We start from the raw sequence: 26046 nt of genomic DNA, 5'->3' as shown, positions 1-26046 counted from the left end.
GCTGGCTGACACCACAGTAGCATCAGCCACTGTGATGTACTGTAGTGTCTGTAACTTTTGTTAAATGACGCACACCCTAGTGTCATCACATGTATTCTGACTGTATTTCCATCCTTTGGATGTTATTTTCTCCCAGTTAATCGTTAATTATCAATATTATTACTGAATATATATATCACGGTCAATGTTGTTTGACGGGGCTCCCGGATACGCGGAAGTGTTATATAAGAGACATGCGAGCTGGGCACGTGGCCAAGGTGGCATTAAATAAGAGCTGGCAGATGGTCACCACTCCTCTTCCTCCCCCACACCAGCTTTATATCCCGTCAAACACTCCACTTATCACATCTCTATATTCTTTATCTAATCCTGCTGTAATGTAGTATATATATATATGAAACTTAAGCCGACAAACAACACAGGGATAATTACAGTACCTACATGTTAGCCTAAAAAAGGGAAAAGAATGAAGGAAATAGAGTAATTTAGTTATCAGGGGTTAAGATACGTCTGCATCTGGTGAGATACGAGATGAACCAAACCAAAGTAATGGAGATATCTAGAGGAATTGTTGAGACAACATTGTTATATAGGCGACAGAAACTACGTGTTTGACAATAGGTGAAAAGGATGAGGGAACAAAGAAATACCGAGAGGAGTGTTGGGCAGCGAGCAGATGAGTTATCTCCGGTAATAATTACATACTGAGAGAAGAGGCAGTGAAAGATTGGTTAAAAAGGCTTTATGATTCACAGAAAGGAAGGGTTTGACGTGAAGGTGTGCAGAAAAAGTGAGGGAAATGGACACCCAAGTGGCAGGAGTGTGAGTGATGAGGATAAGTTGTCTGAAGTGTGAGAGGTAAACAGTGTGTAAGAGTACAGTTCTGTACAGTACAGTACTACAGTGTTTTACGGCAATAAGGAATGGTTGACATGGAATGAAGGACAAATATGAATATGTATTTGATGTTTTCCGGCCTACCAGCACTGGGCAATAAACGGCTTTAAAGTTAAAGACGTCCTTCATTATCATTTACATAATCAGGCTGCACGGTTAGGTTATGGTAGATTAAACAAGTTAGTATATATATATATATATATATATATATATATATATATATATATATATATATATATATATATATATATATATGTATATGTATATGTATATGTATATATATACTGTATATAAATCCTTAGTAAGTGCTTCGGTATATTATTCTTTAGTGATATGATGAACTATTTATTTACGACAGCAACAAAAAAGAATATAAAGGATAAAAATAATTCTGGTGTGGAAAACAACACAGTGCTCCATACGATAAATAGGTCACAAGTACTGTAGAGGGTAGACCGCATTACTAAGCCAGCAGGTTGAGATAAGAGGCTGGCACAAGGAAGCCCTACACTGAGTGGTGGTGGTGGTGTCCTCCCACACACTACAGGACCCGCCCCTTTACTACATAACTCAGCCTCATTACATAAGGTATAGTTTTACAGCCTAATGACAATCTGCCAGGACCCAACTGCCACATGACACAATTACTACATATACAATACATCATACAGACATTACTACAGGTCCTCCCATGATACATTATTACAGGTCCTCCCATGATACATTACTACAGGTCCTCCCATGATACATTACTACAGGTCCTCCCATGATACATTACTACAGGTCCTCCCATGATACATTACTACAGGTCCTCCCATGATACATTACTACAGGTCCTCCCATGATACATTACTACAGGTCCTCCATGTCACCAACACCAACGGACTGATCGTAGGTTTCGTCATACAGTCATCCCACACCACAAGGTAATCAGATAACACTATCATCCCATACCCTAGCGACACATAAGACTTCTTATTTAGTTTTTGGCGACACACACATACTGCACTATACATTACGCGGATTAGTCAATAAAAAATAAAATTTTGGAGGTATATTAAAAACTGGTACCTGTGGACTAAAAATGCACTCTGTAATGTGTGGGTGTACTTACCGGAAGCGGAAGTAGTTCCTGATTATCATCTGCCGGTAGGATTTGACAAGATCTTCAAAGGAGTCGGTGGTACCCAAGTCCTTCCTCTGGACCCTGGGTGTGGCTACAGCGCTGCGAGCCTCCGCCATGGCGCTTTGGTTGTGGCCGCACCAGTTCTCGTGGTCGACCCTGCCCTGCTGTCTCCTTTCTGGTGGACTACCACTGACGAGGGCAATGCATTTGTAGCTCCTGCCACACTCACCCGCCTGGCTGACGTCCCCGCTCCTCTCTACACTGCTCCTCCTGTTACTTACGACGTAGTTATCATAGATGCTCTCTCCTGGCTCACATTTGACGTAGCTGTCGCCACTGCAGTTGTAGACTTTAGTGGTTTTAAAAACAACGTTACTGTTGGCGTCTTTGCTCCAGTTACTACTTCGACTGTTACAATTACGATCTTTACTGTTGGCGATTAAACTACAATAAACTTTTCTGTTGGTGTTTGAGCCACAATCAAAGTTTCTGTTTGCTTCTATATTAAAATCAACGTTTTTGTTAGCATCTGTGCTACAAGCGACGTTTCTGTTGGCAAATGTCCCACAATCAACGTTTCTCTTTTTTTCTATATCAAAATCAACGTTTTTGGTGACATTTGTGATACAATCAACGTTTCTGTTGATAACTGTGCGACAATTAACACTTCTGTTGACATCTGTGACACAATCAATGTATCTTCTGTTGGTGGTGTCTGTGTTGCTCTCAAGGTTGTCGTTGGCGTCCCTCCACACGTCATTAGCCTTCAACAACAAACCTATGGGTGAAAAAAAAAAAAAAACACTTCATAAAAAAGAACTCTTGAATACCTGTACCAGTCACAGTCTCGCAAATAATGTTTAATACTACCATAAAATGCAAGAAACATTACCTCAGTTAAAGTCAAACATCACGATAACAGAACAATGAGTCACGGAAGTTAGTGTTAGGGTGGCAAGGTCTGTCCCTTTTCCTATATTTTTGTGATTAAAAAGGACAGCCCAAAAACTACCTTGTCTGTCCCTTTTTAGCTTCTTTCTACATATAAAGCTTAATGTAATATAAAGCATAATATTTTACTAAGTACTATCCTGTTGTTCGTATCATTTGTTTAACTCCTGTTTGTGACGACCTGTACTGAATCCACGTCAAACACACGTTCATACACCCTCTCCTCTCCCCAAAAGATGAGCGCCGTTCAGTACACGCGTCGTAGGGGTCAGATTTGCCAGTACCGACCGACTCCCCAGCCACTCCTGTGTTGTGAAAATCATTCAAGACTCTGCCTTCTAACTTACTCTACCTAATTTCTGAAATTCCTCATTGGTTTAGTGTACATGTACGTTAGTGTACATGTAAGAGATGACTACAAACAAATATATGCGACAATGAACAATGGTAACGAAAACTGATAAATTCGTTACCCCCAGTGTCACTCGATGGGTTGTAAGAGGAAAATGCATTACATAATTTTAAATCAGTGGGAAGAACTGAAGGTATATTTCTGCTCAATTGTTGATAAAAACTACAATACACATCCTGAGAGATATGCTCCTTGATGAAGTTAACAAGCTTTACTTTACTTTTGTTTGCCCAATAGTTCAGAATTTTGAATCCCTCAATGCCCCATTCCAAGCACCAAATCCTGATTCCTGCAAGTTATTTCGAGATATTGAGGAAATTTAGGAACTTTCTGCTTCAAAAACTCTACAAAGATTTTCATCAGAAAAAAATTCCCTTGGTCACTGAGTGATGGTAAACTTGGAGATATGTTTGAATATGACTTAAGATTGAGCAAAATAAGCAGTGACTGCAAGCAAATGATTCAGCAACGCTGCCGCGGCTTCGTACTGCAGGCAGTAAGCGAGTTAGATGAAAGAATAGACAATACAACAATAAAATGGAATACATAAAATATTGGATCCCAAGATTTGTCTCGGCCAAGTTAAGCCCAGATTCTTAGAGGCCATTTTACGATTGAGAACACACTTGCACAATAAGGACAGCTGCTGCCAGAAATTTTAAGTTACTGAAAATTTTTTAGAACTCTTCGTAAGTCAAATGTACAGCAAGGAAAAACAAAAATTCGACCAAGGAGAGTAGTCAGCAACCTAGTACTTCCAGTTCAACCTGCACGATTACCGGAAGTGATGGAGAAAGGGAGGCAACTTCCTTAGATGAAATTTTGTCCATTTAATTTTAAAATGTCAGGTAAGTTACATTTTGACTGTAAAACCTATGCAACCAAAATATAACATATGGTTTTCTTTTTTTATTAATTCCACAAACTTGTGCTGGTAGTTGTCCTTTTTTCCTTAAATGTCCTTCTTTTTTTTTACGGAGGTTGTCCTTTTTTGGGGAGGAGTATCTGGCGACCCTGGTTAGTGTGGTGGTGAACAGGGCAACTAAACATTTATTTACAGCTAAACATTTACTTATCGCTAAATATTTCTTTTTTAAGTTAGAACATAAACAAACATATACTGTAAATCCGCAGGCTAGAAAACCGTCAATTTATTTAAAACAATATACCAGAAAACATGACACAAATCACACCACCATAAAAGTAGGTCGGTCTCCCTCTGTACCGTGAGGAGTGTATCCTCTTTGAAGATAATCTACATTACATCGAGCTATCCTCATGGCATTACTCATCCTCACGTGACAGTTGTAAACTAGGTTATCTTTCTCGAGTAGGTGTGTTTCAGTCCTCAAGATGGAGAAGTTATTGAGTGGTGTGTGAATATAATATTATCACAAAAAAGTCAAATAACAAGTGATAAGAGGTAAACCACATAGAAAGTTGGTGTTTATTCTCAGTTCACATCACCACTGGAGGCACCATGAATCATCACTATCAATACGACAAATGTGCCTAAAGCATTTACCCCACCCACAAGTGGTCATAATTAAGTTATCATTTCAATACAAGTTGGTCACCGCTATACTTACCTTATGTAAGTGCAGCTGATAACGCGGGGTCCAATTAAACCCTCGACTGTAATACCGTTAATACCGTTGTCAGAACCCTTAGCAATTTTAGCAAATGATGACCAAGCTGCTGACAGCGAATGTGACATATATTAATACAGGGTAGTTGTATCAATTACTGTATTACTGACCAGTCTCATAAAGGTCTAGTGAGGATCAGTGATAGGTGCAGGAGGAACTAAAGTAGCTACCCAAAGAAAACTTGACATGTTTGGTTGGATCACTCTGAACTACACCTTTCCCACATCCAATCCAAGCGGGTATCAAGCTCGTGTCAGAGTGAGAGGCAAGTCCAGTAAACTTCCGTGGTACCAAAGGCATCAAAACAGGATGAGGGCCGTGTAGCTTCACCAACCAGGCAAGACTGATAAATTATCAGTGACAATATACAGCAAATAACAATGGAAGAGAATCCGCGAAGAGAAACATGCATGAAAAAGTTATAATGAAACGGATCTAACACAAAATGAGCAATGCAACAATAGCTCCAGTCGCCTCATGATACCGAGAAATATTAAGAAACCTTGTAACACACTTCAATAATCAATGAGAGCTACTGGAAATAGTACACCCCCTCACTCCTCCTTGCACTAACACTGGCCTCACGGAGATAAAGACGAACACTATGATCAGGATACACAAGCCTGATCCCTTCATCCACATGCGGAATTCAACCTTATATTAGTCTAGCTGTTCTCGGAGGTTACACACCCCCACACGCACCACCCCACATCGCTCAGTCAGGACTCAAGGTAACACGACGAATTGGTATAAAATAAATTATAATAAATCACATAGACTGAACGTGACCACATTAGTGTAATTATGCTGACAATACACAACACTTACCAGCGCACACGGTAGCACGCAATTACTGTATGCTGTAATTTGAAACTCCTATTTACAACACACATAAACGTACAAGATAGAATACAACTGCTTGTATAAGGTAAATAATATTTAAACCCTGATATACTGTTTACAATAAGTGTGGACAATACTAGCCTTCAGTATACATGTGTGGACAATACTAACCTTTAGTATACATGTGTGGACAATACTAACCTTTAGTATACATGTGTGGACAATACTAACCTTTAGTATACATGTGTGGACAATACTAACCTTTAGTATACATGTGTGGACACTACTAACCTTTAGTATACATGTGTGGACAATACTAACCTTTAGTATACATGTGTGGACAATACTAACCTTTAGTATACATGTGTGGACAATACTAACCTTTAGTATACATGTGTGGACAATACTTACCTTTAGTATACATGTGTGGACAATACTAACCTTTAGTATACATGTGTGGACAATACTAACCTTTAGTATACATGTGTGGACAATACTAACCTTTAGTATACATGTGTGGACAATACTAACCTTTAGTATACATGTGTGGACAATACTAACCTTTAGTATACATGTGTGGACAATACTAACCTTTAGTATACATGTGTGGACAATACTAACCTTTAGTATACATGTGTGGACAATACTAACCTTTAGTATACAAGTGTGGACAATACTAACCTTTAGTATACATGTGTGGACAATACTAACCTTTAGTATACATGTGTGGACAATACTAACCTTTAGTATACATGTGTGGACAATACTAACCTTTAGTATACATGTGTGGACAATACTAACCTTTAGTATACATGTGTGGACAATACTAACCTTTAGTATACATGTGTGGACAATACTAACCTTTAGTATACATGTGTGGACAATACTAACCTTTAGTATACATGTGTGGACAATACTTACCTTTAGTATACATGTGTGGACAATACTAACCTTTAGTATACATGTGTGGACAATACTAACCTTTAGTATACATGTGTGGACAATACTAACCTTTAGTATACATGTGTGGACAATACTAACCTTTAGTATACATGTGTGGACAATACTTACCTTTAGTATACATGTGTGGACAATACTAACCTTTAGTATACATGTGTGGACAATACTTACCTTTAGTATACATGTGTGGACAATACTAACCTTTAGTATACATGTGTGGACAATACTAACCTTTAGTATACATGTGTGGACAATACTTACCTTTAGTATACATGTGTGGACAATACTAACCTTTAGTATACATGTGTGGACAATACTAACCTTTAGTGTACATGTGTGGACAATACTAACCTTTAGTATACATGTGAGGACAATACTAACCTTTAGTATACATGTGTGGACAATACTAACCTTTAGTATACATGTGTGGACAATACTAACCTTTAGTATACATGTGTGGACAATACTAACCTTTAGTATACATGTGGACAATACTAACCTTTAGTATACATGTGTGGACAATACTTACCTTTAGTATACATGTGTGGACAATACTAACCTTTAGTATACATGTGTGGACAATACTAACCTTTAGTATACATGTGTGGACAATACTAACCTTTAGTATACATGTGTGGACAATACTAACCTTTATGCATGTGTGGACAATACTAACCTTTAGTATGCATGTGTGGACAATACTTACCTTTAGTATACATGTGTGTGGACAATACTAACCTTTTAGTATACATGTGGACAATATAACCTTTAGTATACATGTGTGGACAATACTTACCTTTAGTATACATGTGTGGACAATACTAACCTTTAATTACATACATGTGTGGACAATACTAACCTTTAGTATACATGTGTGGACAATACTAACCCCTTTGAGTATACATGTGTGGACAATACTAACCTTTGGTATACATGTGTGGACAATACTTACCTTTAGTATACATGTGTGGACAATACTAACCTTCAGTATACATGTGTGGACAATACTAACCCTTTAGTATACATGTGTGGACAATATAACCTTCGGTATACATGTGTGGACAATACTAATCTTTAGTATACATGTGTGGACAATACTAACCTTTTGAAGTATACGTGTGTGGACAATACTAACCTTTGGTATCATGTGGACAATACTTACCTTTTAGTATACATGTGTGGACAATACCCAACAGCTGGTATGCATGTGTGGGCAGCCTAACCTTTAGTATGCATGTGTGGACAATACTAACCTTTAGTATGCATGTGTGGACAATACTAACCTTTAGTATACATGTGTGGACAATACTAACCTTTAGTATACATGTGTGGACAATACTAACCTTTAGTATACATGTGTGGACAATACTAACCTTTAGTATACATGTGTGGACAATACTAACCTTTAGTATACATGTGTGGACAATACTAACCTTTAGTATACATGTGTGGACAATACTAACCTTTAGTATACGTGTGTGGACAATACTAACCTTTAGTATACATGTGTGGACAATACTAACCTTTAGTATACATGTGTGGACAATACTAACCTTTAGTATACATGTGGACAATACTAACCTTTAGTATACATGTGTGGACAAAACTAACCTTTAGTATACATGTGTGGACAATACTAACCTTTAGTATACATGTGTGGACAATACTAACCTTTAGTATACGTGTGGACAATGCAAATTACATTTTTCTATGTCAGGTCAGTAACATTTTATAAAGTAATAATATTTAACCCTATGCACCACGCACCTTTACCTTCACTTATCAGTCTACCCACAGCACATGCATAGGAATCACACCTGAATTGGTTCGCCAAATGCTTGGCCGTTTGCTATCTCTCAAGTTCCTACCTGGTGGAGAACAGACGTCTCTCCTGTGCTCAGGTGGTACGAGAATTTATGTCAGGCTAGGAAGCTACTGCAGGCTGGGACCCAGGTGTTACTGCAGGCCCTATTTGGTAGAGAAGGGAACTTGTATATTTAAATGTAGAATTTGTGCCAGTGCTGTAATATAGGTTGTCGTTTAACCCCGAGGCTTCGAGTCACGGGTCACGTCACATGACGTTTTTATCTTTCACGGGGCTATTTGAATATAAAGGGCTGGTCTGGCTAGATTATGTTGCCACTCACACATAAGAGCCTCCCAGTCTCTTTTCACCTTTTGTGATGTAGTCATCTCGTCCTTGGTCTTGACTCACTTCACCATGTGTTTTTACCCCCCATCCCCCAACCACATGTCTAGTATTGTGATCAATTACTGGAGCATTAATAATTATTATTAATTGTGTAAATAGTAATAACATAGTAAAAGAAATGTCCTGTACCTCATACTGCTTACAAATTAGTGTTGGTTGTCTCACACTATTGTGTCACACACACACACCACGAACATTCTCAACTCTCCCTAGCCCCGGTGTTGCCAACCTGTGGTAAGGATATGTATATATTTCCTGTTTATATCATGTCGCTTAACTGTGTTAAATAATAAAGTTGCTATGTACTGCACTAGACATAACAGCAGCTCTGGACAGAGTTGCTGGGGGAACCCTCGACTCCCCCATCACCCAACTTCTACTCTGGGTTGCTGGTAGTCAAATAATTACAGACAATTTACAGAGTGAAATAATGTTGTGTCCTCTCATTTCCATCCGCTCTCCCTCCCGCTTACTGGCGAATACTTCGAATTCAGACTTCTGAGTTCTGAGGTTCAGACCTCAGGGAGTGGAGCCAACTGTACAATATGGAATACTTGAGAGGCCAATATTTAGTCAGGTTTACATGACTGAACAGCAATTAAAATTAAGTACACATGAACAGTGAGTACTGTACAGTTTGCAATCAAGTATAGTACAGTATACGTGAAGGGGTAGTATTTACTAATCGGTATACTGTATGTGAGATGGTACAGTACAATCCATACAATTTGGTTTACTTGAATGAATAATACACTTTGGTTTACTTGAGTAAATAACACTTACAATCTTGTATTCTGTAAACGAATAGACAGTATTTACAATTTGGTATACAGGTATTGTACTGTATTGTACTTGAGTGAACAGTATAGACAGTCTAGTACAGTGAACAGTCTAGACAGTCTAGTACATTATACTTAAGTGGATGGTATGAATAATCTAGTATTGTATACATGTACAGTACCTAGTGGGCAGTAAGTACAGTCTACTATACAGTACTTGAGTGGGCAGTAAGCACAGTTTAGTATAATTAAGTGGGCAGTATGTATAGTCTAGTATACCTGTACAGTACTTGCATGGGCAGAACATACAGTCTAGTTTACTTGTGTATGCCATAATGTGTTTACATATAAAGTATGCATAATCTTGTACATTGTAGAGGACACTTTATGCAATGTACGAGTCAGTAGTTTTTCCAACAATTATTACCCATGGTTCAAAATAATCTGGCTATGGAAAGTACCGACTGATTAAATTATAAAATGCAGTATACTGTATTGTACTCATATTATACAAAGTTGGTACCTACACTGGATGGGGTTGACTGCTGGTGTGCACAACTGGTTCTAAAGAGTACAAGACACAGTTACTGAAATGTATAGAGGGTAAGGTTAGGTGACAGTGTAAAGAGGAAGGGTTAGGTGTAAAGGGAGAGGGGGCAGCTTTACCCTGAAAAGTCTGGTGTGTTACAGGGGAGTTGGTGTAGATATCAGCCGTGGAGCGGGAGGAGCCATGTTGGTGCGTGGACATGCAATTGCACATCCTCAGACACGCGGCCATGCTCGCAAACATCTGCATCAGGTGAAACAACCAGTCAGCTGATATCTGCAACACCTTTGTTCACAATGGCATCGGTGACCAAGCTGCTACAACGCTACGTGATGAAAGCGAAACAATTGAACCTCTTCACACTTGAAACACTCTCTTCTCTAGGTGTACACACTAAAATAATTAATTGTTATCTCAAAACTTTTGTGACTATGTTGAAGGATTGATATACTGTATAGTATTTGTGTCCCAGGAAACTCACTTATAATACATCATTTAGGGTTTGATGGTGAATATGAAGAATTATTTTGCACATCCTGCATTTGTTTCTCTGTACTGTATTGGTTCTTTCCCTTTCCAAGAGCTACAACTGACCATCTTTATTTTATTTCAATACCGACTGCTTTAGAACTTGAAAACTTCCCTGGTCTAGTACAGTATACCAACACGATTTTTCTAATGTTCTCTTATTTGATGTAAACTTCCACTCAAAATTCCATAAATTCAGGGTCAAATAAAAATAATTATTTGCAGGGCTTTGGAAACTCACTTGCACGCTCGCCCGTGGCAAGTGGAAAATCCTTAGGACGAGATGAATTGTATATTTACTATTGTATCCCACCGGGTGTGTAGTAATTTTGCAGAATGTGAAAGTGTCTGACATTGTTTAGCTGTAAAGAAAAAATGGCCTGATGCAAAAAATTAATACTGTATTGTAGATATTTTTTTTTAAATTAAAATACTTGTACTGTATAGAAAAATAGTATCTCATAAGCAAGTGCATTTACAGCCGTAATAATTGGTGCAGAGCACTTCTGGGAATGAGATATTTCCAGAAATTGTCCATTACTGTACATCACCTCTCGAACCCAGAAAGATATCCCCCCTTCCTGCGAATTTTCACGGAATTTTCCAGAATGAGGCATTATTTCAACTTTCAAACCCAGAAAAAAAAATTACCCTTCCCCTGAATTTTCCGGGTACCAGGAAAATTTCTCAGAATTTTCCAGAAAATGTGCCCCCGGCTGTCAGAGAATTCCGGTTAAGAGGGATTCCAGGTAACAGAGATATTACTGTATAACCACTATACAAGTACTGTATTATTAACCTTCTCAGCCTCGCACAATGCCAACTGGAAACAAGCCTCTCATGGCCATGTCAGCTGGCCTTGGTGAAATTGACTGAATATCAATTTTTATAAATGACTGAATACCAATTTCTTTAATATTTTTTTAACAAATGCTTTAAAGTAGTAGTCAACGTTTTTTGTTACATAAACAATATTTCACTTGAAAGATGATGATGTATTAAGAACAAACCCCTATTTATGATAAAATAAAATTTGCGCGAACGCTGGTCATTGTCCGGCCAAAATCGCTGACTCATAGAATATGGAATGCATTTATCCCTGCACTCTTTAGCTGCAGTCACCCCGCGTGCTGCCATGCGGCCATCGGGTGCACTATAGTGCCAAGGTTTGTTCCATGGTGATCAAACATGTTGGTGATCATGTAGCTCAGTGATTCTCGGTCAGTATCGGTGTTTTACTTAACATCGGTGTTTTTTTTTTTTTTTTTTTGCTTTACAGTTGTAAGTAGCAGGAAAAACTAGGAAGCTAACCAACCACAAGCATTTCTTCATGTCTGGACCAATCACATGCATTTTTCATATAGTTCCATCTTTGTTCCCAAGAGACGAACACAAAGTTTAAGCACCCAAGCCGCCCTTTCTGCCATTTCCTTGTTAAGTGCTATGGAGGCAACAATCATCCACAAACTCCTCAACTGAAGGAGCTTGATAGCTACGTGACATGCCCAGGGGATGGAATGGAGCTACTGAGGTGTTTCCAACATTACGTGACTTTTCTTTTGAGCTTAACACCCCACTACATGTACCTGTTGACTGTGAGCTTGTTTAGTCATGTTGGGCTTATATCTAGGCCATAATTTTGAGAATCGGTTATTGATTAATCTCAATAGAAAGATTTGCAAATAAAAGTGTGGGTAATGCTGTCTTTTATCTTTTATCTTTAGTTAACTAGTTTTTTTATAATTTACTGTCGATTTATTTAAATATTTGAGATGATTAATATTTATTTTGTTGTTACTTTTTGCTTTCAGTACTTGAATAATTTATGAATGAGATACTTTTATTTCTACTTGAGTAACATTTTGCCAATGTAACAATACTTACTTAAGTAACAAAGTCCTGTACTGTACTTTTTACGACACTGCATTTTAGTGACTATGAAGTGAGGAGTGTAACTTTGAAAATGTCTAGCAAGAGTTTTGCTGAAGCTCCTGCATCTGGGAAGGCCAAGGTACCCAGGAATACTGTGTCCCTGGAGGTGCAGTTTGACTCCCCAGAGGCTGTGTGGGAATCAAAGTGACATCTCCATTCCACCTTCGATACTCCCCTTAGCCTTGAAGGGGACATGTGATGATGACTAGGCTTGTTCTTAATGATGTGGTGAGTTTAACTATGTTTTAGGTATCATATTGTAGGGTTGTTTTTTTTTTTTTAGTATCGGACTGGCTGGGAACATACAGTATCCCATCGAACCCCATGTTACAGGATATAATGCTCCCGATTTATGATATTTCAACTGGTTATGGGTTTTTCAGTAACATAATCCCATCGTATATCGGGAGATACCTGTAAACAGGAACCTACTGATTTTTAGGTTCTTCTTTATTGCACATCCTAAAATACAGAAATTATTTAGTGATCTTAAATAAAAAAATTCCCTCTACCCTGTACATGAATGCTCAGTTCACCATTAAAATAGTTCTTGGGAAATACTGTACATGAAAATAAAGATGGCTGGTTTTGAATTGCAGTACAGTAGAATGACTTAGATTTGTACCCGCTCCAGAGATGGTCAAGTCTGATCTTGAATGAGCTCACGCTCAGTACTGTCACAACACTCTCTGGCAGATTGTTCAAAAAGTTCACAACCCTCACTCCAAAAAAATTTGCCCTGACAGCTTTCTGAACTTGTGGCTCCTACAACCTTAGGCTGTGACCACCTAGTGGGACGGGCACCTGCCAATTTCATGTAAGAATGCTCCACTAAATAATGTCTTCTGTGGTATTTATAAACTTCTATAAAGTCACCCCTTGCTCACCTATAGTATAAGCTCGGCAATTGCAGACATTCTAATCTCTCTAGGTAACCGAGATGCCATAGTGAAGGCACCAGTCAATCAAATGAAAATCTCAGCATATTTCAGGGACCAGACAGGGTGGCAGTATTCCAAATGGGGAAGTACCTCACATTTGAAAAGGGATGGACCATCTAAATATCTGAATGCCCTTTTTATAAGACCTACTAGCTTAGTTGCTTCATTCACTCTCTTCTCTCAATGGTTCGAGAACTTAAGATGGTTGTCAACATGCACACCCAGGTCCTTTTCACATTTGGTCTCCATCAATGATGTTTCTTCGTCCCATTGGGACATGTGTTATGCCCCCTTACTGCACCCAACCAAACATTACTTTTTTACATTTTATTTTTATCCTCTTCACCACTGATCGACTCGTTAGCCGCTTGGGTGATCGGTCATGTCTCTGTCACACACTGTTGGTAATTACTGGGCATGCACCGGCTCCTGAATGTACCTGAACCTGCTCCAGTGTTGGTCAAGTCTTGTCTTGAAAGAGCTCACACTCGGTGCCGTCACAACACTCTCTGGTAGATTGTTCCAGGAGTTCACAACTCTCACTCCGAAAAAGTTTACCCTCACAGTTTTCTGGACTTGCAGCTTCTTCAACCTTGAGCTGTGACCCCTTGTGGGGCGAGCGTCCGCCAGCTCCATGTAAGGACACTCAACTGAGTACCGTAGTGCCCTTTGAGATGTCTATACACCTCAATTAGGTCACCCCTTGCCCGTCTGGAGTATAAGCTAGGCAGTTGCAGGCGCTCTAATCTCTCAGGGTAGCTGAAGTGCCAAAGTGCCAGCACCAGTTTTCTCCATTTTCTCTAGGTTTGGGCCTGTCGCACAATCAAGTTACATTGCATAACAATGAAAATTTATGGTTTTCTTACATTCCTGATTTTCTCACAACCAAATTTTGCATGATGAATTTGTACTCAATTTAAAATGGCCTGAGTTTTGAGACTTCCAGAATACTCTCGGTTATTAAAATTTTAAATCCATTTCATGATTTTATGATGAAAATGGCAGTTCTCAATCCTTCAAATTTACCTTAAGAAGCAGCAAGTATGTCTTCACTGTTGTGCCTTCAGCAAATAACTAAATATTCCTAGACTATGTCTATTTATGACAGAAACAGACCAGTGAGCCAGACATAACTAACACTGGTACACCTCACACCCAAATACACTCAAGCCCCTGTGCACACCTATTACTAGCCAATAGGGTAATAGTGACCTGACCAACCAACAACCTGGCTAGTAAGCTGACTAGTGGAAAGAGAGGATGAAGTAAGCAAAGTATACTCCTATACTTGAGTACACACAACCGTTAACCCCCAATATGACCTCACCAATTACCAGCAATATTAGTTGTTTAAAGTGGGAAGGGGTTTAGAGTAGAGGGAAAATGTGGAGTAAAATACTAAAAAAAAGAACACCAAAAAAACCTTTAAAAACCTGACCTAACCTATAAAAATCTAAAAAACTATAAAATATTTACCTTATTCATATTTTCACTCGTTTCTCACCAATAGTACTAACGATACTACACACACTGATTGCTTACCTTTAAAAAAATTGCTAATGAACTGTCACAGAATATATAATAGAGACACTACACAGCCTTCTGCCATGTCCAGCAGCACACACCAGAGAGCTTGTGAGGTGCTGGTGGAGCTGAGAGATCAGATGCCATTTATATCTTCTTCTTTACATTTGATCTAATAAATTTGTTAGTATAGTACATAGTTAATTTTTTTTTAATGAATTGTATATATATTTTTGTTTAAAGTTATGTTGAGGAAATATATATTAATATATACTGATAGCTTGGGAAATATACTCGTAAATATAATCAAGCGATAACTATCAACTCTACAAAGGGAAATGTGTACAGTATTATCGACCTCAGATAAAAAAATATATATAAATGTACAGTATTTATATATTTTAATAACTCGATTTATTAAACTAAAGATGAAACAGTAAAAATTTTCATCTTCATTATTGTGTACATTCTTCATATAAGAATGTACTTGATCTTAGCTATATAAACCTTCTGGGTATGAACTAACTTTAATACACTGGGGATATCTGCTGAATCTATCAAGGGTTAACTATCATTTATTTTGAGAAATATTACTCCTAAATAAAAAAGAAACTGCCATTGTGGAAGGAAATATATTCTAGAAAATTTGGTAAGCGAAATGTATATGTATAGAAAAATGCTTATTGATTGGTTGTAATTTGATAGTTTATTTATTCAAATGATTAGTATAAGGAACATTATCATTTTTGGATCCATAATCGGTCAAAAGGGAAATTAATATGGTATTTAAAATTCGCGGTGTTGATAGGGCTGGTTATCAACAAATAATATTGGAACACTGAGACATTACAGTTTCCTGAGCATCAGCTGGAGATTGTAGGATAACGACAATAACTAGTAATTAAGATTAACAATTTATTGATATTCACTCAATTTGACCAGGGATACCTAATAAGGCCACAAGAGGATTGTTTCTAATAGAATTCTTATGCCAACAGTATCTGGGTGTTCTTGGGGTTTGGCAGGCACCCATCCTAGTACAGTACAGTGATGGTCATCCCTAGCCTCCTCCTTATCATAGGGACTTGAACCATGGCGACATTGACTGGAGAAATTAGTTCACGCTAAATGACTTAAATAGCCCAGCTACTCTTTTTGTAGAAACTCGGAGAGATAATTTTCTGTTCCAACATTTTAAAGGCCCGACGCATAGCAGAGGGGAGCAAACACCGAAGGCACTGGAATAGTTTACCTGAGTGGGTAGTGAATGTGGAAAAGTTTGAAGCAAAATTAGATAAATACTGGAAAAATCAACAAGTATATAATTTTAGGGCACAATTATCCGCCACACACAGCCACCGTCTGAGTAGAGAAGAGGCTATTGAGCTGGAGTCACAGTCTCTTCCAGAAGATCATCTGTGAGTAGCCAAACTGGAACATGTAGCCCCTGTTGGCACCAGCCACCATGTAATGTTGTCATTCAGATTTAACTGTTACTTAGTTCACGACAAAACCAGGCCAAGGTGCAAATACTGCAAGGGAAATTACGACCGAATGCGGGAGGAGATGAGGCCCTCATAATGAGGGGTATCCACTGGCCTGACTCACTAAGGCAACAGTGCGTAACAGACGTGACCGGTCGCCCAAGTGGCTAACGAGCTGATCAGTGGTGAAGAAGATAAAAGTAAATATGAACGCAGACTTTAACATTTTTACTCTTATCCTCTTCACCACTGATCAGCTCGTTAGCCACTTGGGCGACCGGTCACGTCTCTGTTACACACTGTTGGCAGGTACTGGGCATGCACCGGCTCCTGAATGTATCTGCTGGTTAAGTCTTTGACATGTTATACACCTCAATTAGGTCCATCCTTGCCCGTCTGTAGTATAAGCTAGGTAATTGCAGGCGTTCTAATCTCCCAGGGTAGCTGAGGTGCCGAAGTGCAGGCACCAGTTGTCAACATACACACCGATGTCCTTTTCACATTCAGTCTCAATTAATGCAGTTTCTTCATCCCGTTGGGACATATGATACGCCTCCTTACCGTTGGCAAGGTAGGTTATCTACCTACCTTGACCGTTGGTACATCCCAGGTGCAGCCTCTTACATTTCGTGACATTGAATCTTAGCAGCCATTTCTTCTTCGACCATTCCTGAAGCTCACAGACTGGTGCCTGCACTTCGGCACCTCAGCTACCCTGGGAGATTGGAGCGCCTGAACTTGCCTAGCTTATACTACAGACGGGCAAGGGGGGAACCTAATTGAGGTGTATAAGAGGGGGGAACCTAATTGAGGTGTATAAGCATCTCAAGGGGCACTACTCAGTTGAGTGTCCTTACATGGAGCTGGCGGACGCTCGCCCCACAAGGGGTCACAGCTCAAGATTGAAGAAGCCGCAAGTCCAGAAAACCGTGAGGGCAAACTTTTTCGGAGTGAGGGTTGTAAACTCTTGGAACAATCTACCAGAGAGTGTTGTGACGGCACCGAGTGTGAGCTCTTTCAAGACCAGACCAACACTGGAGCGGGTTCAGGTACATTCAGGAGCCGGTGCATGCCCAGTACTTGACAACAGTGCGTGACAAAGACGTGACCGACCGCCCAAGAGACTAACGAGCCGATCAGTGGTGAAGAGGATAAAAGTAAATGGAGTTTGTAAATAATTTTCGCTTTTATTTCCAGAGACGTAAGTACTACATACCAAGTACTCGGCTTCCTTTTCTTCTCTACCACTTGGAAAACATTTGAAGTTTGTTTTAGTTCTGCAATGAATTTACATTTTCGTTTTGGCATTGTGTTTAGGGACAACAAAATACAATATCAGCAACACGCAACATCTCCTCTAACAAAGTTCCTTCACAGATACCTCCATGCGGCGGTCGACAAAATTAAGAAGAAAACCCAGAAATTCAAGACGTGGGTTGGGTCAAACGATGAGCAAGACAGGAGGATGTATGCAAGAGCCAGAAACCAAGCAAAGATAGAGTGTAGGAGGGCTGAAAAGGAGTTCCAAAGGCTGGTTGCACGCGAGGTCAAGTCAAACCCAAAGGCGTTTTACCGCTATGCAAAGTCGAAATTGAAAACGCGAGTAGGAGTATCAGACCTGAGGCTTGAAGATGGTAGTTACGCAGATTCTGACCAGGATAAAGCTGAGGCATTGAACAGCTTCTTTTCCTCAGTGTTCACAAGAGAGGATGCAACTAACCTTCCTGCGTTTGAGGACAGACGGTTCGACACAGCACTGACCCACATTGTGTTCACAGAAGAGGGTATTAGAAATAAACTGTCCAGGCTAAAGGTCCATAAGAGTCCTGGACCTGACATGGTGCATCCTAGAGTGCTAAGGGAGCTGTGCAACGAGCTTGCAGAGCCCCTGAAGATTCTGTTTTGTAAATGCCTGGATGAACAAATGGTCCCCAGTGAATGGAAAGTGGCTTATGTGAGTCCTATCTTCAAGAAGGGCGATAGGCACTCCACGAACAACTATAGACCGGTGAGCCTGACCAGCATAATATGTAAAGTACTTGAGAGTATTATCAGAGATGCAGCGATGGAACATCTACTACGAAACAACCTTGTAAAAGATTGCCAACACGGTTTTATGCCGGGGCGCTCTTGCTTGACACAATTGCTCAAGGTATTGGATATTTGGACCCATATTCTAGAACGGGGTGGTAATATCGACAATATTTACCTAGATTTTGCCAAGGCTTTCGACAGTGTACCCCACGAAAGGCTGAAAATCAAACTGGAAGGGTACGGAATTCGGGGAAATGTCCTAGCGTGGATAGAAGACTTTCTACATGACCGCAAGCAATGTGTGGTGATTAATGGCACGAAATCGTCATCTGTACCTGTAACAAGTGGGGTACCGCAGGGTAGTGTATTGGGCCCGCTGTTGTTTGTTTGTTTCATAAATGATATGCCTGACGTTGTACACTCCTCCATACAAATGTTTGCCGATGACGCCAAGTTATTTCGGGAAATTAAGAACCAAGCGGACTGTGAAGAGCTGCAGAAGGACCTCTGTGGGCTCCAGGAATGGTCGAAGGAATGGCTGCTGAGATTCAATGTCACGAAGTGTAAGAGGATGCACCTGGGGCGTACCAACGGTAAGGAGGCGTACCATATGTCCCAACGGGATGAAGAAAATGTACTAGTTGAGACTGTGTGTGAGAAGGACCTAGGTGTGTATGTTGACAATGAGCTGAAGTTCTCGGGCCATTGTGAGAAGAAGGTAAATCAGGCAAATAAATTATTGGGTCTTATAAGAAGGTCGTTCAGATATCTAGACGGTCCGTCCCTCGTGACGATCTTCAGGAGTGAAGTGCTTCCCCATCTGGAGTACTGTCACCCCATCTGGTCCCCGAGATATGCTAGGGACTGTCAGTTGGTTGAAAATGTTCAAAGGAGGGCCACCAAGCTGGTGCCTGCACTTCGGCATCTCAGCTACCCTGCGAGATTGGAGCGCCTGAACTTGCCTAGCTTATACTACAGACGGGCAAGGGGGGACCTAGTTGAGGTTTATAAGCATCTCAGGGGGCACTACTCAGTTGAGTGTCCTTACTTGGAGCTGGCGGACGCTCGCCCCACAAGGGGTCACAGCTCAAGATTGAAGAAGCCGCAAGTCCGGAAAACCGTGAGGGCAAACTTTTTCGGAGTGAGGGTTGTAAACTCTTGGAACAATCTACCAGAAAGTGTTGTGACGGCACCGAGTGTGAGCTCTTTCAAGAGAAGACTTGACCAACACTGGAGCGGGTTCAGGTACATTCAGGAGCCGGTGCATGCCCAGTATTTGCCAACAGTGCGTGACAGAGACGTGACCGATCGCCCGGGCGGCTAGCGAGCCGACCTTTTGGTGAAGAATATAAAGGAAAAGAGTCGTGACCGATCGCCCAAGCGGCTAACAAGCCGATCAGTGGCGAAGAGGATAAAAGTAAAAGTAAAACACACTACTCACTGAACGTGTCTTCTGAGCAAACTCCTCACCACACGGCATCTCCAGCACCAGACTGTCTTGTATATAATATATTTTATATAAGAAAACCACCACCTAGAGTTTCCATCCATCCATCCATCCTGAGTGCTAGACAACATAATATCTCTTCAAGAAACTATATTGTGCACAGTAGAGACTCGGATAAGGCATTGAAATTAGCTCTGTGGCTGTGCTTGAGGAGGAGGCTTTGTAAGGATTTTTATCTGTCCAGGATGAAAACTGAACTTGACAAGGCAGGACTCAGGACTAATAACACTTTTTTCTCTCTCTCTCTAATGATCAACACTCTCTTTCACCAAAGAATCAATTAATATTTTATTCCTAATTTTATATCATGGTAAATTTCGCATCAAAAACATTTGGAGAAAAATAATAAGAACAAAATCCTGGACGGTCTAATTTTAAATGATCCCCCTAAGTATTATCGGTATTTAAAACATATTAAACATTAATTTGAAATAAATACTGTAAGAAATGGTCAATGTTTATGGAGAAACATTTAAATAATTATATATACTATTTAGAAGACCATACGATGTAAAATATCTCCAGCTGTTGTCTTGGAAACTTTTATTCTCCATTCCGCTTCTTGTTACCGTTACTGTTAGTGTTTTCCTTAATAGTGACAAATATTCATTAATCATCTTACTTTAGTTCATTACCTGGTTGGGTTACCTGAACTAATAACCAATCTACGGTAGATGAAGAAGGAGAAGCTCTAAGGGTACTTGAAGGTAAGGTGTGGTAAACCATCCAATGGTGAACACAAAGCTGGGTGACTTATATTGTTTAATAAACGTCAAAGACTCATAGATTTTAAATTTGGTGACATTGTAGATAGATGTTTGGTTTATAGAATATAATTGTTTAGTTGGGGAGATATGTGAATATTGTGGAAGTATCTACCCTGTGTTATGTACTGTGAGTGTTATGTAGTGCTTGGTATTTGTGAAATCCAGATACTGTAATATATATTTGTAAATTTCTGTCTGGAAAGTTTTATGTAATTATATATGACTAACCCGCTTACGAAATTGATTGAAAACATTTGTGGGTATGAAGAACAGACCTAACCAACCAAATCAAACATACCTACCTAACCAACCAAATCAAACATACCTACCTAACCTTACCTAACTACCCAGTATATTAAACAGTAAGAACTTAATATGAGATGGTGAAACTTGATGCATTTTCTGGATGCGAGACCATTTGGCAGCATCAGCGCTTCAGTCCGGGCTGCGGAGTGATTTGTTATTGAGATGGCAGAAACACGAGCTACGGCGTCGATGAATGATTGTTTCCGATCAACAACTGACTTAACACACAAACCCAGATCTATTTCACATTATTGCTCTGAACAATGGGTCCGACTAATTACCCAAATGTACCCAAGTATATCCGGAATGAAGTCAAATAATGGTCCTAGATGAATAAATCGGACTGCTAATCACTTCTCGACTAGTATTTGGTGTCAGAAAGTCACAAAAAATTGGACAACTTACTTTAATCTGAGTTAATAGATCGCGTGCATGTACCGACGGAGCGAGGAATTACCCAAATGTACCCAAATGTAGTCGCAATGAAGTCAAATAATGATCCTAGATGAATAAATCGGACTGCCAATCACTTCTCGACTAGTATTTGGTGTCACAAAGTCACAAAAAATTGGTAAACTTAATTTAATCTGAGTTAATAGATCAAGTGCATGTACCTAACCTAATCTATTCTAATCTAACCTAACCTAACCTAACACAACTCAACTCAGATTAAATTAAGTTTACCAATTTTTTTTTACTTTATGACACCAAATAATAATCGAGAAGTGCTTCACAGCCCGAATTACGCTTGTACGACCATCATTTGACTTCATTGCGGCTACATTTGGGTAATTCCTCGCTCGGTCGGTACATGCACGCGATCTATTAACTCAGATTAAAGTAAGTTTTCCAATTTTTTGTGACTTTCTGACACCAAATACTAGTCGAGAAGTGATTGGCAGTCCGATTTATTCATCTAGAACCATTATTTGACTTTATTCCGGCTATATTTGGCTACATTTGGGTAATTAGTCGGACCGCTGAACAATACTTTCTACTTAAAGGAATGATGCCGTGGTGTTTGTAAAACTGAAGGGTCTCATTGTCTATATCCCTAAATTCGCAAATTACGTCCATATAAGACCGGCGACAACCTTCACACGTCATGCTGAAAATGAAACCATGAATTTATAGCATCACACCGGTCTTTATTTTTGTATTAAAAATATGTATCGTAATGTTTACACAATTCTAAGGCATTTTTCTTCTGTGATACTTCCACCAGAAATTAAGGATAACCGAGACATTAATTTTTCAAGATTATTACTTTCTCTCAGTCACAAGTGTTCCCATGATTTGTTTACTTATGGCGGGGGTGGTCTGACCCCCTGCTCGTGCATCGCTCCAGGCCTTCGTCTTTGCTCTTAAAGCGTCTGGGGCATGAACAACGGGTTAGGTTATGTTTTCTTGGTTGGTTGATAATGTAATTTATGTATATCCAACTTTTTCTGTTATGATTGTTGGGGAGGGGAGTATAAAAAACAAACAAACACCACCACCAACTGATCTTTCATTCTCTAAGCCAGTGAAGTCTAGTGGTAAATCATCTAACCTCACACACAGGTAAATCTTGAGCATTATCATCTACAGTGCCATCACCGTCTCTTGCTAAAACAGTAGCAGCAGCAGATAAGTTGGGTAGGTTACACCATACCTGTTCACATGCTCGGATCAAAACCACCCCGCTCACTGACATCATCAAGTTGGCTGCTCAGAGTGACTATCAACTTGCGCTACTGATTGTTATTGTGTTGAAATGTATCATTAATGTGTTGAGGCGTCGCATTTCATTACTGTCGTTAATATGATGAATCCTTAATGTGGAGTTTGTTAAAGTGAAGTATATACTGTAAACAATGTATGTAGTCCACATTTATATAAGCATTACTGTCTGTTTGACAGGGGCTAATACAAGCTTTGGAAGGATTTATTACTACTGGTAGAAAGTCTTTCAGTAGGTTTTTTTTTAGGAGTAGAGACTCAGCAACTCACTGATTTTACTTGTGTTTTTTTAGTAATGATTTAAATAGCTTAATAAATAATCATTTCTTAAGCATATCTGTCAATAGCTATTAACTTATGATTAAGTTGTCTGATGAGATATTTTTTCCTACAGTTTGAAGATGACGCACCGTGTTCGCTGCTTTTTTGATATTGAAATAGATGGGATTCCTTCTGGTCGAATCATCTTTGAGCTTTATAATGATGTTTGTCCCAAAACATGTGAAAACTTTCGAGCGCTCTGTACCGGTAAGTACATTTTATTTTATTATAGTTTTGTAAACTTTAACCAAATACAGTGGTCTCTTGGTTAACGAACACAATTCATTCCACAGAGTCGCTCGTTAACCAAAAATTCCGTTAACCGAATCCATTGTTTCAATGGGATATTGGGTAATTGGTTCCAACTCACAGAAAAGTACATACAAAGTAAAAAAAAATGCAGTAAAGTACACTTACTTTGAGATGTGTATGTAGAAGGTTCCTGGTTGATGATGATGATGGGAATTAGAAGTGGGGGTGGAGGAGAAGGGAGAAGAGAAGGAAGTGGGGATGGAGGAGAAATCACCTTTCAGGGGACCCATGCTTGATGCCGTCATTTCACCAATAAAATTTTAAGCTCCCTAGGTGTAATTCAAGATTATTTTATTTAAATCAACACTGCACTGCTCTATATATTATCAATATGTTAACTAAATATCAGAATGACCAATAATTTTAATGTAAAAATGCAAAAATATTCAAGACACCAATATAATCGATGTTCACTCCACTGTCAACAAAGCCAAACTGATGCCTGGTGGCTGAGTCAAGCGGCTGATGGGCGCACAAAAAACTAGTTCCCTGTACTGCATATACAGTATTATCAATATGTTAACTAAATTTAAAAATGACTAATAATTTTACTATAAAAATGCAAAAATATTAAAGAGCACAACTTTCTTGATATTTACTCCACTGGAAACGAATGTAAACATGGAACAGATTACTGAATTGGCAGACTTGTCCATCAGCTGATGCTCACAACAAAACGTGTTTTTCGTAAGTATTTCGTTAATCGAAGTTTTGTTCGTTAACCGAATTGAAGATCCTTATAGGAGGTAATTCGTTAACCGAAATTTCATTAATCGAACCATTCATTAACTGAGGGACCACTGTATATACTGAACAGTACATTATAAATTCCTTTCAGTCTTCTCATTTTACAACTGTATTACCATCCTGGGTAATTCGTATTTTACAACCAGCTAAGTCTGGGGTGGTTAATACCCTGTCAGATTCCACCATGAAAGAATGATTGGGACTAATTAGTACAGGTAATTAGTGGAGCCATTTAAATGAGGTCAATCAAGTTGTGTGCTAGGTTAGTACTGTAGTATGCATCCACCCAGTCACTTTACAGACTTATTCATTTAATTATCAGCAATTATTTGTTATTAATTCTTGCTACACATTTTGTGCATAATCATGAAACAAAACTAAAAATTTAGGGGGGACTTGTAATGTAATACTTAGCGATATTAATATTATTTAAGATGTGTAAAATTCTTTTTCAACTGTGTGATCATTTGCAGGAGAGATGGGAGAAGGGAAAACTACTACTAAACCTCTTCATTATCGTGGAGTGAAGTTTCACCGTGTGATAAAAGATTTCATGATTCAAGCTGGTGATTTCTCTGCTGGTAATGGTACTGGTGGAGAGTCTATCTACGGTGGTCAGTTTGAAGGTTTGTATTATTGGTTATGTATGGTCATCTTTTTCTTATTTTGGGGGTTACGGTAAATTATACTGTACAGTACTGTGTGTTATATGGTCTTTCTTTTTAACTGTACTAAGAGGGGGACATTGGAGTATTTTCTTCACGTACATACAAGAATGAATGAAAGCAATAACAGTGGATTTTTAAAGTTTAACTTGATTTGTAGGTAGACTGTCGTAATATTTTGGATGAACAGATTAGTAAATTGTGATTTGAAAATCCATGAAGTGGATGGGATGGACTGCCATGTTTTAATCATCGAATTTACAGAAGTCACAATATCCACTGAATCCTTGCTAATTTTATATTCCAGTTCAGTATTTTGGGAAAATTATATTTTTTGTTGAGGTAGATTTAGTGAGATTTTGTGATTTGGGTAAGAAATTCAAATTATAAGTAATCTCCCCATTAGCTGGAATTTCCGGAAAAATTTTCTCAATTGCTGGTGTGTGAAGAAATGTACAGGGAATTCCGAGAAATTGCATCATGCACCGCCGCATCACAATGTTGTGGAAGCACTGGTATGTCTATGAAATTAGTTCCCGAAAGTTTGTAACCGAGGCCATTTGCTGACACTGGCTGAGTCATACATGGCCTCCCTGAAGGCTCACCTTAGCAACCCGACCCAGCTGGGTGAGCAACGCCCCCCCCCTCCCGCTTTCGCACGAAGCAATGTTTAATTATTTTATGTACTGTATTCGACTTAATGATGATTATTTTTTATTTTATTTTTTGCACATTCTGTTAGTAGGATAGTGCATGCATGTAACTGAATAAAGGAAATATGAAGAATGTTATGTTTATCTTCCTGAAATTGCAGAATTGGTATTGCCCAACTAGATGATTTATGAAAAGGATGGCTGACCATTAATAGGTTAATTATTTT

The 26046-nt window shown here is 39.1% G+C and overlaps 2 protein-coding genes across 5 annotated transcripts in view; one reads left to right on the top strand and one right to left on the bottom strand.

Annotated features, from left to right (window-relative positions):
* LOC121871770 (carnitine O-palmitoyltransferase 1, liver isoform-like) overlaps positions 1-15428 on the bottom strand; it is a 73397-nt gene extending 57969 nt beyond the window's left edge. For 2 of the 3 annotated variants that reach the window (XM_042374218.1, XM_042374221.1), the window contains exons 1-3: positions 15320-15428; positions 8707-8806; positions 2012-2801 (exon numbers count right to left, since the gene is read on the bottom strand). In XM_042374218.1, coding sequence (XP_042230152.1) covers positions 2012-2139 — 128 coding nt within the window. In that variant the 5' untranslated portion in view covers positions 2140-2801; positions 8707-8806; positions 15320-15428. The remainder of the gene's footprint in view (positions 1-2011; positions 2802-8706; positions 8807-15319) is intronic. The other variant, XM_042374219.1, reaches the window with a different exon arrangement.
* A 5433-nt stretch (positions 15429-20861) lies between these two features.
* Positions 20862-26046, top strand: part of LOC121871769 (peptidyl-prolyl cis-trans isomerase G-like) — a 41766-nt gene continuing 36581 nt past the window's right edge. For both annotated transcript variants that reach the window (XM_042374217.1, XM_042374216.1), the window contains exons 1-3: positions 20862-21033; positions 23516-23649; positions 24975-25127. In XM_042374217.1, the coding sequence (XP_042230151.1) occupies positions 23523-23649; positions 24975-25127 (280 nt within the window). In that variant the 5' untranslated portion in view covers positions 20862-21033; positions 23516-23522. The remainder of the gene's footprint in view (positions 21034-23515; positions 23650-24974; positions 25128-26046) is intronic.

This window comes from Homarus americanus, unplaced genomic scaffold (assembly GCF_018991925.1).
Source record: "Homarus americanus isolate GMGI-L3 unplaced genomic scaffold, GMGI_Hamer_2.0 scaffold39675, whole genome shotgun sequence".
NCBI classification, from domain to species: Eukaryota; Metazoa; Arthropoda; class Malacostraca; order Decapoda; family Nephropidae; genus Homarus; species Homarus americanus.
The sequence above is the reverse complement of the archived record's forward strand: the minus strand, read 5'-3'. Positions and strand labels throughout refer to the sequence as shown.